The 14,732-nt window shown below is 38.4% G+C and overlaps 1 protein-coding gene across 3 annotated transcripts; it reads left to right on the top strand.

Moving 5' to 3' along the window:
* The first annotated feature begins 2,395 nt into the window (after positions 1-2,395).
* On the top strand, positions 2,396-13,147 carry LOC117704210 (uncharacterized). 3 transcript variants are annotated; one of them, XM_034496257.2, is made up of 4 exons: positions 2,396-3,202; positions 9,108-9,234; positions 9,437-9,497; positions 10,638-13,147. In XM_034496257.2, the coding sequence occupies exons 1-4, from the start codon at positions 3,200-3,202 to the stop codon at positions 11,251-11,253; spliced, it is 807 nt and encodes a 268-aa protein (XP_034352148.2). In that variant the 5' UTR covers positions 2,396-3,199; the 3' UTR covers positions 11,254-13,147. The 3 variants fall into 3 exon arrangements, 1 of the variants encoding a protein (XP_034352148.2); XR_013109072.1 differs by lacking the exon at positions 2,396-3,202 and having other exon boundaries at positions 3,209-9,234; positions 12,196-13,147; XR_013109071.1 differs by lacking the exon at positions 2,396-3,202 and having other exon boundaries at positions 3,209-9,497; positions 12,196-13,147.
* The last annotated feature ends 1,585 nt before the right edge of the window (positions 13,148-14,732 follow it).

The raw sequence follows: 14,732 nt of genomic DNA, 5'->3' as shown, positions 1-14,732 counted from the left end.
CCTCTCAGAAGACTCCTTATGTCAGGCTTGGATCTTGTCAACAGAGGTATAATTTTATATCACTAATTTTTAAATTTATATCAGGACTTATAGAAAATGTTTCATGTATGTAAGCATCCAAAGCAATGACAGGTACTAGCTTCTGCCCAACTAGTGTGATTTATGGTTCTTATGGAAGTCTAGATACAGACCATGGTAATCAGCTACGTGAGAGTTAGGAAAAGTAAGGTGTTTGTTCAGTGCTCTTAAGAAGAGAATGATCCCTGCAGGACCACTAATCCACTTTCAATTAAATAAAAGAGAATACTGTTCAAAAGATGTTAGAGGTATAAGGACCAGTTTTGAGGAAAACTGCAAGCAGGTAATGGAGTTTGCTGAAAAGAAGCTGTGTGTGCTTCAGGTGACAGAGCTGGAGAAATGGGGGAACCTAAGACCTTGTGGTTAAGGCCATTTCATCATAATCTCAAGATGCTGAACAAGGAGCTATAAGTGTTCTTGTTTCCCCCTGTTAAATTTTAGTCTTATTTGATCTGTTCATTCTTTCCTATAATCTGATTCTTTTTTTCCTAGGTATTGTTTCTTTTGTGACATTGTGTGCAGGAAACATAGAAGTCTCTCTTAAGGATATGGAACAGTGTGGTCAGATAAAAAGTAGTTTTCAGTTTTGAAGAAACATGTGATAGTTAAATGAGAAAGACTTCCCTAGCATCATAAGTTCGAATACTTGTTTCTTACTTTGTGGAACTGTTTGGGAAGGAGCACAGGTGTGGCCTTTTTGTAAAGTTGTGTCACATGGGTGCATTTTCAGGATATAACATCTTTTCACCATGCCCAGTTTGCTAGCTACCTCTTGTCTGAGGTTCAAAATCTGAGTTCTCAGCTCCACCAGATGCCATGTGTTTATGCTGCCAGTATTGACACTAATGCTTTGGAATTTTAAACCCAAATTAATGCCTGTTATTATAATTTGCATTGTCCATGATGAGTTTTGTGATAACAATAAAAAGGTAATAGAACTGTTCTGTGGAAGATCAGAACACAGAAAACCATCCCTTCCAACTATAGAAACCAGGGAGGCATATTTTTCAAACTATCTCTAGAGTAGTTATGATCTGTCCCATGCCTTTGAAATTAGGAGTGGTCCCAAGATTGACAACTATAAACTTCCCTGAAAAAGCAACCCCTTTAAGAACATTCTTCTTTACTTATAACCCAACCAATACCAAATAATGTGTCAGATCCATCTTGTATTGAAGACTCTAGTGATAGGAATGGAGGCCCTAAAGCACAGGATTCAATAAGTATTGTAAATTATACTTTATTTAGTCAATCAAGTTCAACTGGCATTCTAAATGAGACCCTGTCTCAAAACAACAACAAGAAAAGATAAACAATCAAAATTATATATATAAATTATATATTTATATATAATATTTTATTTAATAAATATTTTATTTTATTTAATAAATATTTTATTTAATAAATATTTTATTTAATTTATATATATAATTTACATATATATATATATAATTTTTTGAGCCACCACCGCCCAGCTCAAAATTATATTTTTAAGGGTCAATTAGGGACTATTTTTTTCATCCTCTTCCAAATTAATCCTAAAGATAAAATTTGATTAATTTCTATATTGTTAATTATTGTCTTTTCTCTAATCTTATAACAAGTTAAAGGAAAACTTGTCATTTTAACTTGTTTTTCTTCCATATTGTTGAGATTTACACAGTGTAAATTGTTTCCACATTTTACAATATGTTTTTAGAATTGTATAATTAACTGCAAAGCAATTTCAGTTTTCAATAATTACAATATATTTTTACCTTGAGATTGACGACAAAAAGTTTCTCTGTTTTTACTCAGGGCTGATTCTCTCTCCTAATCCACAGGAGACGGCAAGATTGGCCTGGAAAGAAAATAAAGTTTTACTTTACATCCTTTGGGTCATTACTCCATAGTTCTTGACGGTGCAGCCATATCTACCTTTAAAAAAAAAACCAAGTGTCTTTGAGGTGGGTTATATTATGAAAGTGACTATGTAGACCAGTGTGGCCCAATTTTAATGGATATGAATATGCTTCCAAACTTCTGGGATTGCTAGCACGTGTTATCATGCTGGGCAGTAATCATTTTGAAAATGTAAGGCATTGATTCTAAACATCTGAAGTGACTTCAAAAGTTATTGTATTGTCCCAGTTCTCCAGTGCTCTCTTTATCTACGTTATTCATTGTTTCTTTTTCCTGCTTCCTCCCTCTCCCTCTCCCTCTCCTCCCTCTCCTCCCTCTCCTCCCTCTCCTCCCTCTCCTCCCTCTCCCTCTCCCTCTCCCTCTCCCTCTCCCTCTCCCTCTCCCCCTCCCCCTCCGTACCCCTACCCCTCTCTTTCATAAAAAGATAAATTTAGCTGTTATTTTATTTGTATGGTTGTCTTACCTCCACTTTTTTGTTTCCTGTTCATGCATGATAGCCACAAAGGCCAGGACAGCCAGGGAGGCCACCGTGTCTGTCATGTGTTTCCTGCTCTGTTCTGAACCTTGTCTCATAATCATCAATGGTACATACAGTTTACCTGAACCCAGCCTGAAGCCACAGAACAAAACCTTGTTTTCTAAAATCTCTCTTTAATTGTTAATATTCTGGGCACCAGTCCACTTGTGGGACACATTGGAAACCCCGATGTAAGCTGATTTATGGGCTATCCAAGCTATCTAGCTTGAGTCTAGGAGGTAGAAGGAGAAGTACTTCCTGAGTGCTGTGGTTGGAGTTCAGGCGAGCTCTAAATTTGCAAAGCAGTGAACACAGAGATGCTGCCCATAATGGGAAGTGGCAGGCAGTTGACCAGCAGGGATCTGGAATCTTAGCTCCTCCCCGGGGTTGGCTGGAGGATACACAGGTAGGCTATTGGAGCAGAGAGTAGTGCAAATGTCTAGATCTGGAAAAGGATTGGCCTAGGTTGGAACCACTAGGCTGTGTTCATTCAGTACACTCTAACCCTAAGGGTGGAGACAAAGTCACTAAAGACTCTCTAGCCAATCGGAATCTCCACACGGAGCTGCCAGTCAGAAAAGGAGGTGGTTCTTCCTGGTACCGAGCCTGAACTTCCTTTCTCTAACTCGGGGACTTCTGTGTTTCCCTGTGAGCCTCTGCTTGGTGTTATGAAGGGAGCTCGGCAAGCTCAGAACTCCAGACATGGTAAGTGCAAGGTCATCTCCCACAGAGGGGACAAACAAGCAAAAAATGCATGTGTAGTGGGTCTTCCCGGTGGCCAGATGGTAAGAAGTAGGCAGCCAGATGTGGCCACGTGTGAGGTCGTTGTGGACCTAGTATCTCCTTGGACCTGGCTGTGGCCGGTGAATAACCTTATTATGGGGCTGCATTTGCACAAAACATTTGCAGGAGGGACTTTTGTGTAGAACTATACTTGTGAAGATGACAAAACTGACAGCCCTGGTTCCTCTTTTATCTTCTGTAAAATCTACTCTTAGCATTTAACATGTAGGTGGAAGATCCATTTGGAGTGTATTTTGTGGAGGCTGTAAATGACATTACATGTGTTTGGTAGCACCCCAGTATTAAGCTGTGGTGTACAAGAGTAGAATTAATGATGTAAGGGATTTCCAATTTTTAGGGAATGTTAAGTGACACTAAGTAGAATTTAGCTGAGGTAAGACTGTGTATAAAACACCTGACAGGTATGTAGCGTGCTAAACAGTCATATTAAAGATTAGGATAGTACTTTACATGATTGTTTACCAGGATTCTCAGACATTTGTCTCCAAACCATGGCAAAGGGGATAAATCTGGTTTACAGTCAGCCATTAGGCTCATCCTGATATCAAAGAACAGGCCCTTAACAAGCTGCTCAATAAGGCATGCTAGGTTCACAACCCAAATTAAGGCCTGGTTTGTGATAAAGATCCAGTTTTCTTCTTGGAAAAAGCATAGTTTTGCCACAAGAGCAGGGCTGCACATGATGACAGCTCTTTGAAAAGAAAACTACTGTTGTGTTGAGGACTGGTCCACTCAAATAAGGCTTGATCCTAATGTACGATGATTGCATTTCTTATTCCTAATTTCCAGATAATTTAAAGTCCTGGAGCCTTAAGCATTAGAAGCTTTACTTAAGATGGTGGTGTACTGAATAGAAAACAGTGCTCTTCCTCTTAAACCAGGGTTAGGATTAAAAGAGGTGGTAATTGTTTGCCAGGGCTGTTGGGGAGGAGAAGCTTCAGAACCTGAGATTTCAACTATTTCCACTAGATGGCAATATGGTCATCAGTCCCAAATCAACTGTGGGCTTGGTCAGTAATGTTTTTGGATACTTGGTGTTCCCTTGTGTGGCATTATTTTATTAGAATTCTCCTGATTTTGTTCCAATGTATAATAGTTTCTGCTGACTTCATAGAAGTCTCCATTTCCATCCACTTATCCCCTATACGTAGTACACAAGATGCTACTCTTAAGAAGCTTACTTGCCAAAAGACAGAGCTTGTCTATCTCCCCACCAGAGCTGTTGTACATCCTACCTTCTACTTTTGCTATCTTTCTCATCTTCTGGGACCACCAACTCAGGAACCCAACACTGAAAAATGACTTGCTATTCCATGGTTCTGATGTATTTAATAAATAATTCTGGGGATCATTGCTATGTAAATCTCATAGCTGTCTTAAGTAGGACTTGCAATCTCTAGTCCATATTTAAGTTGTTCAAAATGACCTGAGGCCTAAAGTGAAAAAAAAAAAAACCTTATGGATGACATCATATGTGAAATCCAAAATCTGTTTTTGGCTGTCTCCACTTTGAGCATTAGCCAGAGCTGAATCCATGCTGTCATTAATAGATTTTCCAATTAATGTTTTAATTGTATGTGGAGTCATTTCTTTTGGGATGATTTATTGATTCTGTGACAGCTGCATCTTCTTCCATTTATAGACTTGTTTCTAGTACAATCTATGTTGACACAGGTAGCTTTGATCCTGGTCTGTTGCTCCCCAAAGCAATGACCTTGCTTTCCTCTTGATAAATCTTCCTAAATTCTTGACTTAAAGGAATGGAGCACTAGCATGTTATAATTGCTCACTTGAGTCACATAATGAACTGCCCATTTCTTCCACCTTCAGATAAGAACATGAGGAATGGTTTCCTCTGTTCACTGGAAGGTGGAACATGGCAGGAAGTAGCTTGATCACACACCAAAGTTTAAGGGAGTCTGTTGCAGGTGTCACCATTCTGGAAAAGGACCTGATTCAGGCAGGTCAGGTTGAATAATTTTGTAATTTCACAGCATGTATTAATTAATACATGTGATTAAATAAAACTAGATTGGTGGGTTTTTAATTTGAGAATTTTAGCTTGAGCCAGTGGTTAATAAATTCCCATTTTAGGACCTGTATCATATAGATATGTGCAATTCTTGTTGGCATATTTAAGTGAGCTTAGAAATGTAAAAGACATTCCAGTAGCTGGAGTTTGGTGTGTCACATTATAGATCTCAGTCGTTAACACAGCACATAGGCGAAACGTCAAACACTATCTTATTAATGCCATTCCTTCTACCAGGAATGGCCTGATCTTTTTCGAATCAGTACAACAATATAATTTTTCAATTATAATTACTTTTTAAACAGTTTTTGGTATTATTTTTAAATTTTATTTTATGTATAGGTAGGTGCTCTGATCTCTTGTTTCTGTTCTTCAGTGTTTCCCAGAAATTAAGAATTTCATTCTTTTTTCTTTCCTTTCTTTTTTTTTTTTTTTTTTTTTTTTTTATCTTTTGAGGCAGGGTTTCTCTGTGGAGCCTTGGCTGTCCTGGAACTCACTCTGTAGACCAGGCTAGCCTGCAACTCAGAAATCTGCCTGCCTCTGCCTCCCAAGTGCTGGGATTAAAGGCATGCACCACCACTGCCTGGCTTCATTCCTGTTTCTACAGAGATTTCATGTCTGTCTGTTTAGAGCAACATCTCAGGCTTTCCTTACACTATGTAGTTAAGACTTCCTTTGAACAAATGAACCTGCTTCTGCTGCCCAGTGCTTGGAAAACAGTCCTACAACTCCTTTCAATCTGGGTTCTGATTGATCAGTGAGACAAACACACCAGGGAATGAGTGTTGTCCAACCTCCCTGGATTAGGGGTGAGGGGATTACAAATAAAGAGGGACCTGTATAAGAACTGAGTTCAGTGACCACAGATGAAGCTGGAATAATTGCAGCACAGACAAGGAGGAGGAAGAAGGAAGGTGAGGCTGTTTGCTTTTGCAGTAGTTGTCATTCGCCATGGGCAGTCAAATAAGCAATTTTAGACAGTGAGTTAAATTCCACACTGGCCATTTTGGGATATTTCCCAGATTAGGGCAATGACTAATTTAAATGAAGACCTGTAGTTATATCTAGAAACCAAATTTCTGTATTTTCACTAGTTCGAGCAAATGAAGATCTAGACAAACTGCTGTGGCTGTACCTAGCAGGAATGTTATAATTCCTGTGTGAACAGACACACTGTAAGAGAAAAAGATGTGAGTGCTACTTGGTGCTCTCTAGTTCATAGATTTAGTTCCTCAAAAATATTGGACCACAGTGTGTTTTAACTTTTAAAAATAATCTTTGAGAGTATAATCACTCTTGCTTCCTTCTCCTTTCTCCCTGGTGTTAAGTCTTAAACTCTGGGACAAGCAGCTGAGTGGTCTATTTAACAAACCAAAGGAAACCTGGATGTCTGGTTCACTTATTAGACTACGGTTCCTGCCTGTTACAGAATACTGATGGCACACCTCACCCTCTAGCCCAAGATTATAGCTGCCAAAGTACTAGCTGCCATTCGTTGTAATCCAACCATTTATGGACTGGTTTTTTCATCTATTATTAATCATTCTGATCTCTTGGTTTGGCTCTTGTGTCTCTTCTTCTTCCTCTCTGCACAAGGTTCAAGGTCATGTCTACTCTAAACCATCCCAGATATAACTGGGTCTGGCTATGTTCTCTCTTCTGTGTATAATAAATTTTCTACTGCATCATGCCTAGGAGCAGTGAAATCCTATCATTTTTATTTCTTTTTTTTCCCTTTTCTCTCCCATTACTGCTCCTAGTTTTAAAATTTATAGCCACATTTTCTTTTTAGCTGTTGTTAAACTATGAATTTGACTACAATTTGGCTGTAGGATTTCCCCAGTATGAAGCAGAGATGGACATTGCATGTATAACTGAATATGCAAATAAAGGACCCAGTTCCTTTAAAGAGGAAAATAAGTGTTCTGGGAGACTGGAACATCCTATTAAATGCAAATTTCCCAAACTAGGGTTCTGTCTGCATGTAGGATGAAACAGCAGAGCTTGGATGACTTCAGCTGTCTGACTCATTTGTTCTGTGAATCCCAAGTAGAGGACCTGTTGCTTATTGTCCTGAGGCCCAGCTGAGTTTTCCAAGCTAATGAGGGACTCTGGCAGGCCTGTCAATCAGGACCACTAATGGAAGGTAGCTTGCAGGTTCTTTACAGGATTCACGTCAGATGCATGTGTTACAAGCTGTGAGGAAGACCACAAGTCATGCCCAGGTGATTGTGGCCATCTCCATTGCCAGGACAGAAGGAGCAAGTCTGCTGAGGTATCAGAGTCAGATCAGCTGGTACTAAGAGGGACTGTGGGTCAGAGTGTGGTTCTCTTGCTCCATGTGGTGATCATAGAAGAGGCCGTTATCCTTGGACCATTTCTGACTGTGGATTCCCAGGGAGGGTCTGTAAAGCTCTGAGTGGCAAGGTGTGGAACTTAAAGGTCACTATCCAGCGTGTACACACAAGCATTGCTTTTGGTGTGCAGTAGGAAAACATTTTGAAAATGAAGGTTAGATTCATAGAATTTTTTAACCTTCTTTATCCAGTTTTGTGTGACTAATTTTATAAAGAGTTTGGAAATTAGTAGGAATAGAGTGACTAATTTTATAAAGAGTTTGGAAATTAGTGCTAGCAATCATCTTTCAGAAACATTAATTAGAATTCATTAACTTTTCTATTACCTCCAATAACCATGGCATAATACACAGAAATTCAGTTCTTGGATACAAAAGGAGCTTCTGAGATGTAGAAGTTTCTCGGGTATGTATAGTGCTGGGTAGGTGGATAGGACAGATTCCATATCTTGTAACATATCCATGTGGTAGGAAGGAGATATTAAATTATTATTCAGTGTTGTGTTGTGTTAGACTTCACTGGAGCTAGTTTTGCCTGAAATCACTGGGGCTCATGAAGAGCTGCAGAGCCATGGACCACCTTTCTGATCACCTAGATTTACTGACAGAACTCTGTACCATCAGGCCTCTCTGTTTGGAAGATTGATCAGTAGTAACCTTAGGGACAGAAATATAACTTTTTTAGGGGGTGTCTTAAGTTATTTTTGTAGGAGTCATGAAATCTGTTTTTATTTTATTTGTGTACAAGCACAGGTAACATTGGTGAAGTTCGCATTTTTCCTGGTGTACTTTCCTTCTTTATTTTGAAGAGAACTTGAAAACTGGTCACATGGAAATGGTCAGAGGAAGGTTTCCCTGATACTGTGGTGCAGAGCTTTAGGCAACTGTGAGAATTAGTTCTTGGGTAACAGATAGTGAGAAGGGTCTTTAGACAGCCTGCTTAGTCTTCTGGAGGACTGTCCTATGGTTGAGTAGGGGGTTTCTACCCATAGTTCAGAGCTCAGACACAGAGATGGGGCAAAAAGAGAAGGGAAGATGGAAATGGTCTTATGTATCTACAAGAGGCATGGACATGTGAGAGGAAACTGCAGTCTTAAGGGCAGTTTCTTATGTACTTATAAGAATGGGTCTTATGTACTGGGTCTTAGGGAACAAAATGCAAGGAAGGTCTGGGAGGATGCTGCATCATTCTATACCCAACGTCTTAATACAGAGGCATCAGGTTCCAAGAGATCATTTGTTTGCTTCTACATTTACTTAAATTTTTATTTTTCTTTAATTGTGAAAGACTGTCTGATTATTCCATAAGAAGTCCTATGTGGATGGGCAGGCCAGTCAGCAACTATTCATTTTGAAGTACACATTTACACTGTTGTTGGAACCATTCTTTCTTATGTACATATATACTGGAAATTTAGGATGTAGTGACCTATGATGACGTGCATGTGAACTTCACTCCAGAAGAGTGGGCTTTGCTGGATCCTTCTCAGAAGGGGCTCTACAAAGATGTGATGCTGGAGACCTATAGGAATCTCACAGCTATAGGTAATACAGTAATTTTTTTTCACTTTGTAAAATGTAGGCACATCTGTTTAGTTATTGTTATTTATTTTTGTAACTTCAGTTGAGAATGAGGAAGAATGAGGTGAATAAATCAGAGATGGTTCTAAAGTTCACTGAAGTTAGTAACTTAAATGTTGCCTGTTTTCCAATAATGTAACCTACTTTCTCTGGTACCATATTTTAGGCTACGTTTGGGGAGACCATACTATTGGTGAACATTTTCAAAGTTCTAGAAGACATGGAAGGTAATTTTCATGTGGATAAGAAAATGCCTATGATTAAAGTTTAATATGTGCTACAAGTTGTACAGAAAAGCAATAGTGTAGAACATGCACTGCTTTAACTTATGGATGATTATTAAATCTCAGAAATCCATGTATGTCGGCAAGTATCCGGTTTGTGTTTGCAAGCTGTTCCTTTAAGTTCAAAAACACGGAAACAAGGGCTTAACAGATGTGTCACTATTTGAATCAAGCCCAGTAAAGCCATGCTGTAGAACTGCCTGTCTGTTCAGTCTCATACCACTTAGTAAAACGGAAACGTACTGATTAGGTGACATGTGTATGTCTAAAAACTTATCATAAGCAAATAATCTATAGTAACCTTGTGCATAATGGTATACTGGTAATAAAATTGCTAAATTTAGTGAGATGGACAGTTCATGAGATTCAAGAATCGTTTTGTGAAGAAAACTTAATCCCTATACCCCATTTTTTTGAGGAAATAAAGTCAGACTGTGTGAATGTAATGTGGAACCCTTTCACTTCTTATTCTACTTTTAATAGGGATGTCATAGGTCACTAAGGATACAAGCCATGTAAACATAGGGATACTGAAAGAAGCAACATACCTTTCTTTTTTCCAAAACAGTTAGCAGCTGTGCAGTACACCCACTGTGAGTAAACATGCTAAATGTGCTATAAGTTTATAAATTAGTTTCCTACCATTATTGGGGACATTTACCATCTCAAACGGTTGAAGATCTTTCTGAGAATTAGGGAAGTAGAAGTTTTTTTCTGTTTGCATTTTTTCATGTTCCTAATGTAGTGCTACACACATGATATCAAGATTTATGAATGTAATCATTTTGCAAAAGCTCTGAGTTTTTCCTGTTCTTTTAGAATATGTGAATAGTCTCTTATACAAAAATATACTACAAATTGGAGTCAGGTAATCAATCCTCTTCTCATTCTATGCATCTTAAAAAATGTAAAAACAACCCTCAATGAAGGAGAACAACTTTGAATATAAACAAAGTGATATTATGTTAGGATCAGATTGCTTGTGACAATTAAACCAAATTGTATTTGAATTCATACAGATAAAAATATTCATCAGTATAATCAATGTGAGAAGGCTTTCACATGTAGCAATTCTATTTACAGGCATGAAAGAAGTGTTACCAGAGAGGAAGCCTCTACATTTATACAATGTGGTAAAGCTTTTGCATATCAGAGTCATACTCAAAGGCATGAAAGAACACATAGGGGAGAGAAACCCTATGAATGTAACCAATGTGGCAAAGCCTTTGTACGAAGCAGTCATCTCCAAATACATAAGCGAACACATACAGGAGAGAAACCCTATGAATGTATCCAATGTGGTAAATCCTTTGTACAAAGCAGTCATCTCCAAATACATAAGCGAACACATACAGGAGAGAAACCCTATGAATGTATCCAATGTGGTAAAACCTTTGCACAAAGCAGTGGTTTTGAATATCATAAAAGAACACATACAGGCGAGAAACCCTATGAATGTATCCAATGTGGTAAATCCTTTGTACAAAGCAGTTGTCTCCAAATACATAAGCGAACACATACAGGAGAGAAGCCCTATGAATGTAACCAATGTGGTAAAGCCTTTCTCCAAAGCAGTCATCTCCAAAAACATAAACACATACAGGAGAGAAACCCTATGAATGTAACCAATGTGGTAAAGACTCTGGAGGAAGGAGTGACCTACAAAGACATAAACACATACAGGAGAGAAGCCCTATGAATGTAACCAATGAAGTAAAACCTTTGCATAAAGCAGTGCCCTCCAATGTCATAAAAGTACACATACAAGGGACAAACCCTGTGAATGTAACCAATGTGGTAAAGCCTTTGCAGGAAGGAATAATCTCCAAAGACATAAACACATACAGAAGATAAACCCTGTGAATGTAACCAATGTGGTAAAACTTTTTCACTAATCAGTAGTCATTATATACATAAAAAATCACATAGCTGAGAGAAAGGCTTTGACTGTAACCAACGTGGTAAAGGTTTTTCACAAAGCAGTGGTCAACAAAATAATACAAGAACACATATAGGAGAGGAATTTTTGAATGTGAGCAATGTGGTTTTAAACCTTTTTCACAAAGCAGTGTCCTCCAAATACATATACACAAATACAAAGGACCATATACAGAAGATAATCCCTATGACTATCACCAATGTTCTGAAGCCCTTCTACATCCTAATCAAGTTCAAATACAGAAAAGAACAGGTGGTGGAGAGAAATCCTCTGAATATAACTAATGTCGTAAAGCCTTTGCACAAAAGAGTCTTCTCCTAGTATATCAAAGAATTCACACTGGAGAGAAATTCTATGAATATAAGCAATGTGGTAAACCTTTTACAAGTCTCCTTAATCTCCAAGTAAATAAAAGAAGATACACTCAATAGAAACCCTATGAATGTCATCTATAGGATAAAGCCCTTGTACACTGTGATCATCAAATACATAAAAGAAGACATACAGGTGAGAAAATCCCTTCATTTGTCAGTCATATTCAAGACACAAAAGAAACCATAATGTAGAGAAATCCTGTGAGTGTATTTAATATGATAAAGCCTTCACACATTTCTATACTCCTGATCACCATGAAACAATACATACTGTGTAGAAATTTTATGAATACATTTAATATTGTGATGCTTTTTCTAATTTCCCAAGTCTTCATCATCATGAAAGAGAAACACTATAGAGCTGCCATCCTACAGTCAAAAATGCTGACCCAAAATTATTCCTGTCTGAAAGAACTGCAGAAACAAAAATGGAGAAGAGCCTGAGCAAAATGAGGTTATGTGACATGCCCAAGTTGAGATCCATCTCAGTGGGAGGCACCATGATCTGAAACTATTATTGATGCTATAGCGTGCTTACAAACAGGCCTGTCATGACTGACTTCCAAGAGGCCAAATAAGCAGCTAAAAGATGTTTCCACCAAATCAATGGACAAAAACTGTGGACCTCTGTGGTTAAATTAGGAAAAAGCTGGAAGAAGTTGAGGAGGAGGGTGACTCTATAAGAAGACCAGCAGTCTGAACTAACCTGTGCCTCTAGGATCTCTGATACACTGAGCCACCAACCAGGTAGCATAAACCACCTGATACACCATAGACGACTGCTGGGTCTGGACTCAGTCAGAGAAGATGCAAGTAACCCTCCAGAGACTTGGAGCCTGAGGATGTGGGGAGGTCTGGTTTGGGGTGTGCATGGGGACATCTTCTTGGAGGCTTGGGGAGGAGGAATAGGATGAGGAACAGTTGGAGGGTGGACTGGGAGGGGTATAAAATCTGGGCTGTAAGAAAAGATTGAACAATTAATGAAAAGAAAAAAGAAACTTTTAAAATGAGGAGAGAAACCAACAGATCTGTTTCCAGAGTTATACCAGCTTGCAATCCTACCAACAATGGAGCAGTGTACCTTTTTCTCCACATCCCACCAGCATCTGCTATCACCTGAGCTTTTGATCTTAGCCATTCTAATGGCTGTGAGATGAAATCTCAGGGTTCTTTTATTTGCATTTCCCTGATGACTAAGGTTGTTGAACATTTCTTTAGGTGTTTCTCAGCCACCTGAATTTCCTCAGTTGAGAATTCTTTGTTTAGCTCTGTACCCCATTTTTTAATAGGGTTATTTGGTTGTCTGGAGTCTAATTTTTTGAGTTCTTTGTGTATATTGGATATTAATCCTCTATCAGATGTGGGATTGGTAATGATCTTTTCCCAATCTGTTGGTTGCTGTTTTGTCTTATGACAGTGTCCTTTGCCTTACAGAAGCTTTGCAATTTTATGAGATCCCATTTTTCCTTTCTTGATCTTAGAGCATAAGCCATTTGTCTTCTGTTCAGGAATTTTTACCCTGTGCCCAGGTACTCGAGTTTCTTCCCCAACTTCTCTTCTATTAGTTTCCAGTGTATCTGGTTTTATGTGAAGGTCCTTTATCCACATGGACTACAGCTTTGTGCAAGGAGATAAGAACAGATCAATTTGCATTCTTCTACATGCTGACCTCCAGTTGAACCAACACCATTTATCGAAAATGCTGTCTTTTTTCCACTGAACAGCTTTAACCTCCTTTGTCAAAGATCAAGTGACCATAGGTGTGTGGGTTCATTTCAGTGTCTTCAGTTCTATTCCATTTGTCTCCCTGCCTGTCTCTGTACCAATAACATGCAGTTTTTATCACTATTGCTCTGTAGTACAGTCTGAGATCAGGGATGGTGATTTCCTCAGTTCTTTTATTATTGAGAACAGTTCTCAATAACCTGTGTTATTCCAAATCAATCTGCAGATTGCTCCTCCTATCTCTATGGAGAATTGAGTTGGAATTTTGATGAGGATTGCATTGAATCTCTAGATTGCTTTTGGCAAGATGGCCATTTGTACCATATTACTCCAGCCAATCCATGAGCATGGGAGATCTTTCCATCTTCTGTGATCTTCGATTTCTTTCTGCAGAGACTTGAAGTTTTTGTCATACAGATCTTTCACTTGCTTGGTTGGATTCACACCAAGGTATTTTATATTATTTATGCCTCTTGTGAAGGGTGTCATTTCCCTAATTTCTTTCTCAGCCTGTTTATCCTTTGAGTAGAGGAGATTTGAGAAGGTTATTTATTTGTTTGACTTGGTTTTATATCCAGCCACTTTGCTGAAGGTGTTTATCAGGTTTAGCAGTTCTCTGGTGGAGGTTTTGGGCTCACTTAAGTATACTATTCTATCATCTTCAAATAGTGATATTTATACTTCTTCCTTTCCTGTTGTTATCTTTGACTTCCTTTTGTTGTCTAATGGCTCAGGCTAGGACATCCAGTACTATATTGAATGGGTAGGGAGAGAGTGGGCAGCCTTGTCTAGTCCCTGATTTTAGTGGGATTGCTTCCAGTTTCTCTCCATATAGTTTGATGTTGGCTACTGGTTTGCTGTATATTGCTTTTACTATGTTTAAGTATGGACCCTGAATTCCTGATCTTTCCAAGACTTTTACCATGAAGGGATTTTGAATTTTGTTAAATGCTTTCTCAGCATCTACTGAAATGATCATGTGGCTTTTTTTTTTAGTTTGTTTATATAGTGGATTACATTCATAGATTTCTGAATATTGAACCATTCCTGAATTCCTGGGATAAAGCCTACTTGATCATGATGGATCATTGCTTTGATGTGTTCTTGGATTCAGTTTGCAAGAATTTTATTGAGTATTTT

This window comes from Arvicanthis niloticus, chromosome 2, assembly GCF_011762505.2.
Source record: "Arvicanthis niloticus isolate mArvNil1 chromosome 2, mArvNil1.pat.X, whole genome shotgun sequence".
Lineage (NCBI taxonomy): Eukaryota > Metazoa > Chordata > Mammalia > Rodentia > Muridae > Arvicanthis > Arvicanthis niloticus.
Note: the sequence above shows the minus strand (reverse complement) of the source record. Positions and strands in the feature narration are given on the sequence as shown.

Excerpts from the sequence above, each read along its gene's own strand:
- LOC117704210 (XM_034496257.2), top strand. Across the intron at positions 9,235-9,436 it reads TAGGAATCTCACAGCTATAG|GCTACGTTTGGGGAGACCAT; the intron begins GTAATACAGTAA and ends ACCATATTTTAG. Across the intron at positions 9,498-10,637 it reads AGTTCTAGAAGACATGGAAG|GCATGAAAGAAGTGTTACCA; the intron begins GTAATTTTCATG and ends TTCTATTTACAG.